Here is a 5,000-nt window from a genome sequence, read left to right as displayed (position 1 = left end):
ATTGGAGGCTTATTATCGTATTGGCCGGGCAGCACTAAAAGCTGGAATCCGGAAACCGGATTCCGGATTCCTGCTTTTAGTGCTGCCCTGCCTGCATTGTGACATTGAAATTGCGTGCTCAGTTTAACCAATCAGGATCAGTTCCCCTTCCCTTCAATCAGCGGATTTTGGTCATTCCTTAGGTTCTAGCTTTTGTTAAACTATTTGGTGAACTATTTGGCTTCCCTAAAAGGAGCAGTATCATGGGAGATCGATTGAGATATCATGATTTTTGGCCACAATTCACTAAATTTAAACTTTGAACACTGTGTTAATTAATTTCTCAGTCGCTTGTTTAAAGAAATATTAATGGTGATTCTTAGACGAAAGGTTGAACCAAAATATAGTACAACCGGCGATTTTTAGTGCGTTGCAACAGCGAAATTTGAAAACGTCCGCCAGACGTTTTCAAATTTGAACCCCTCTCTATCTTGGTCATCTGCCTGCAAATATTATCCTTGGATAGTTTCTTTGCATTCTGATAGTCTCTAAATGGAATTTTGTCATTATATCTTGGCTGCTATTAACCGAATAGCGTCTTTTCGATTTTCGATGTGTTACTAAAAACAGCATGATACTGTCCCTTTAATCATGCTTTATTTCCCTCGCGCGAAGCGCTGATTGGTTATTTTCTAAGCTTATTGTATTCTTTCGTATTCTTCAAAAGATTAAAGAGCGTCATTTGCATGTGCGTCTGTGCTCATCGGCGGGAAAGCGAAGCATTTCCATCTAACGGGCACTCTTAACTGACGAAAGCTTGAATAGTCAATCTACAATTACACATCCGAGGTAAGATTTTATACTCATCTGTCTTTGATTTTGTAATTACTCGGTTGATAAGTAGTCTCATACTTGAATTATGCCTGGCGTGTTAGACCTCGTCTTCTGCAGTCATTTCCACGGTTACATACTCACAGATTCTGCGAAAATTCAGTACACGTGTCTAACGTCCAACCTGTATAATCGCTGTGAGCCTTCCACCAAAATATACCGACCACACTGGCTAAATGCTTTTAATGTCCTATTCGTTTCTGGACGTACTGAACGTTCGACTTCTTTAACTATTTTTCCATTGGAGTTGTACGACTTGCTGTCTAGCATTGGGAGATAAGGAATGAGTGGCATAAGACATCAACCACCTTTTTTTTTCAGACACCGTGTTTTTTAAGGCAAGCCCTAAATTGGCCGAGAGAGATCATTTCCAGCAGTTGAAAAATTGTTTTTACTGAGATACTGAACATGATGGTTCTAACACTGCCTCGCTGTGAGTTGTTTAAAATTCAATACGTGAAAGTCATTAGATACTACCATTCAAATGAATTAAAGCTGTATACAAGACTTTCGACTTTGCATTCTACGACTAGTATAACAGGACGATCATATCGTTTTATGGGTTGGTTTGCACTGTGTTAAACTTCTCACAAAACCAACAAGACCTGACGTGGGATTACATTAAGCCGCTATACGGACCGAACATCGATAGCGGTGAAAATCGAATCTAGCACCTTTATCCGTAAGACACCTATGTGAGTACTTATCAAATGAGAGTTGATCAAGAGGGTTCAATTATTTAGTCACTCGCTTTGCAATCAGAGCATTGGATTTCCTGGCCTGGAATTGATTTCGAGAAATAAATTCATGTAATTTATTGTGCCAACATCAACGAATAAAATATTCCATTTTTTGGCGCGCACCGTTTATAACTTATTTGAAAGGAGTCCGACTTTTCAATAACAAAGATTGTACAGGTTTTCCTTTGGGAGCTCTAAAACAGCAGAAAAAGCAACGACTCAATAGGGCATTTTCACTATGGCGTCATTTTACTACAACTACCAGAATCCTTCTGGTTTTTGTTTTCTCTTGCTAATTAGAGCTATTGTTCTTTATTGTCCACTGGGATTACAAAATTTGAAGTTGAAAAAGAAAACGAAATGAATTCTGGTAGTTGTAGTAAAATGACGCCCATCATGAAAATAGCCTATTAATCCCCTTTTTATGTGCATCGAAGCTTGCGAAAGATAATTAGTTTTTGAAGCACGTATGATTCCTTTGTTGGCTTCAAAATGTAGTTAAGCATTTTATATCCTTAAACCTGGTTTCCATATATTATCTTTATGTTTGTTTCCCTGTGATCGCAGAATTTATAGCGGTGAAGTTTGTAAATTTAGCTGCGATCGACTGAGAACATCTATTAAAGATAAAATTTAGCTGCGATCGACTGAGAACATCTATTATTCACTCGTCTGTAATTCTGCGATCCCAGATGATCCAGAATTAAATTGAATTGACGATCGCAGAAGATAGAACCACCTTCTTTCTCCTATATGATGGTCTAATGAGGGTAGCGTACGATTGTCTATCGAAAATTATACGTTACCATTCGGTCAATCCCACTCTAGCCTCCAGAAACTATGCACGGATTGAGAACACTGAGAACAGATGACATCCTTTTGCAATCGTTCGGGGTGATCGCTTCAGTAAGCCACAGCTAGTAGCAAGTTGCAACTCTGTATTTTGCAGCTCTAAATTCAAGAAAAAATACATAAAGTTACATTCTGAATCTCGACTCCTCTTTATTTTCTTGTCTTCCAAATCCAGTCGCCACTCCATGTGTATTTGACATTAAATAAATTCTATCGCTTTAAAAGAAATATTAACTCAAGAACATGACGTCATCCTGTCGCCATTATCCGGCATTGCGAATTATTAAGGTTGTAAGTTAGAATTAATAGCAGTTTAAGTGTGAAAGTGAATAATCTTATATCGTCTCCCGATAAATCAATGAATTGGGGACGCTTAATTTAGATCAATTCAGGAATGCCGCAGTTTTGAATTTGAATGTCAACACTTCTGGGCCGGGTTGTTCGAAAGTCGATTTACGCTAATCCACGATTAAAAGTAAACTAAGGTTTTCATCTCACACGTTAAAAGTGATTTTTAAATCTTATTTTAAGCTAACGCTAAAGAAAAGTCTAAGTCAAAACTCAGGGACTAAACTATTTGGCAGAACCTTTAACGATTAGTCATTAAAACAGAAGCAAAGTTCACGTTAATCCCGGATTAGTTTAATCGAGCTTTGAACAACTGGACCCTGGATTTTATCCACAGACTCATAACTTGCGTGGCATAATAAACTGCGCCACAGGAAAGCAATGCTTAGCAGTTTTTATTTGAATGGTCACAGTTTAGGATTTCACCCACAGACTCAAAAGTTAGAACCACCTTATGAAGCATAACGAACAGCACCAGAGGAAAGTACTGCTCAATAGCTTTCATTTGAATGGTTACACTTTTGGATTTCACCCACAGACTCAAAAGTTTGAACCACCTTATAAAGCAAAATGAACAGTACCTCTGGGAAACACTGCACAAGAGCCGGTTTCATCAGTGTCAATGGTCTCTCTTGAGGATTATGCGCCCAGTTGCTTTCATTGTCGGTATACTTCACAGAGTCAAATGTTCGTCACATCAAGCAACGGTTTTGCTTGACAGGTTACAAGACTTGCTCAACTTCACAAGAGTTAGACAAGGCAACCTGAAACCAACTAATTTGCTTGATTTAACGCATTTAAAACTACCAACAAACCTGCACACAATGACATGAATTTCTATTAAAATTTTCCTTACAGGAAGGGACAAGGCAATCATGAATCTGTGGATCTTTGTGCTAGCATACATCACTTTTGGCGTTGTCCAAGGAAACCAAGGTAACAACATGTCATCCATCCATCCATCCATCCATTTATCCGTCCATCCATCCATCCATCCATCCATCCATCCATCCATCCATCCATCCATCCATCCATTCATCCGTTTATTTATCCGTCCATCCATCCATCCATCCATCCATCCATCCATCCATCCATCCATCCATCCATCCATAATGAAACCTTATTAAATTAGAAATATTACTGAACTTGATAAATGTCTAATTCCCGCTTGGGTAGGCCACCGAGAATACTGTTGCAATAATCTAGGTGTAACAGCAGTAATGTACTGCCTTAAAGTGTCAGATAGGTACATGTTACGAATGCGACCTATGGACGGTGGCGGTGGTGGCTTTCTTGTGTGCCTCATCTTCATATGCTGCATCAGAGTTTCTGTCCAACAAGTTTTGTTGTCTAGGTTAATCAAATGTTAGAATCATGGGCTATAGGCATTTTTTCTTTTGTCCCAGAAGAATAACTAAAAGTAATACACGTATTCTATGCACCATTTTCCCACTTCCAGGTTTAACTCTGATCCAAAACACTGATATAACGAGCATAGGATTTTCAAAGTGATGTTTAGATGAGAATTGGCTGAGTCACGAACAGAAAATTTAATTTTACACATAACAATTTCTTAAGACTGCTAAATTATTATGTTTGCGTCCATTCGTAGAATGTCAAGAACCTCTTGGAATGGAAAATGGTAAGATCGCTGATGGGCAGATTAGTGCATCTTCGGAGTTAAATGACAGGCATACCGCATCTCAGGGCAGACTAAATGCAGCCTCGTGGATAGCTCAGGGAAGTGATCTTAATATTTGGCTTGAAGTGGACCTGGGAAATAAGGAAAATATAGTCACGGGAGTAGCCACACAGGGGAACAACAACCACGCCCAGTGGGTGACCAAATACAAGTTGCAGTACAGTGGAATTCCTGGGTACTTTGAAAGCTACAAGGAACAAGGAGAACCGTTTGACAAAGTAAGATAGGCCACCTATAATTATTAAACCTGAAATACCTGAGGTCGTCCAATTTCCATCATTTGAAGGCTAGCCTCAAATGGCTTATAACTTATTAATCCTTCTGGGAGACGTATGGTTCATGAACGCGTCGTTTAACAAGTTAGCTTGATTAAGATGCGAAGTTAATCCATGGAAAGTTCTGACAGTTTTGCTGAAATGTAAATCAAAATCAAAGACATTATTGCCAAGTGGTTGACGTTTTCATCGTAAGGGAATGGGGGCATGAAC

At 38.9% G+C, this 5,000-nt stretch overlaps 1 protein-coding gene and 1 long non-coding RNA gene across 3 annotated transcripts in view; one reads left to right on the top strand and one right to left on the bottom strand.

Moving 5' to 3' along the window:
* LOC146463362 (uncharacterized) overlaps positions 1–5,000 on the bottom strand; it is a 403,676-nt gene that overhangs the window by 40,854 nt on the left and 357,822 nt on the right. The gene's annotated exons all lie outside the window — the stretch shown is intronic.
* The window catches only part of LOC146463379 (EGF-like repeat and discoidin I-like domain-containing protein 3), an 11,810-nt gene continuing 7,536 nt past the window's right edge, over positions 727–5,000 (top strand). Inside the window, exons 1-3 of one of the 2 annotated variants that reach the window (XM_085084495.1) lie at positions 727–828; positions 3,669–3,746; positions 4,423–4,730. In XM_085084495.1, the coding sequence (XP_084940621.1) occupies positions 3,686–3,746; positions 4,423–4,730 (369 nt within the window). In that variant the 5' untranslated portion in view covers positions 727–828; positions 3,669–3,685. The remainder of the gene's footprint in view (positions 829–3,668; positions 3,747–4,422; positions 4,731–5,000) is intronic. The other variant, XM_085084496.1, reaches the window with a different exon arrangement.

Source organism: Pavona decussata, unplaced genomic scaffold (assembly GCF_977016875.1).
Source record: "Pavona decussata unplaced genomic scaffold, jaPavDecu1.1 SCAFFOLD_178, whole genome shotgun sequence".
Taxonomy (NCBI): Eukaryota; Metazoa; Cnidaria; class Anthozoa; order Scleractinia; family Agariciidae; genus Pavona; species Pavona decussata.
Note: the sequence above shows the minus strand (reverse complement) of the source record. Positions and strands in the feature narration are given on the sequence as shown.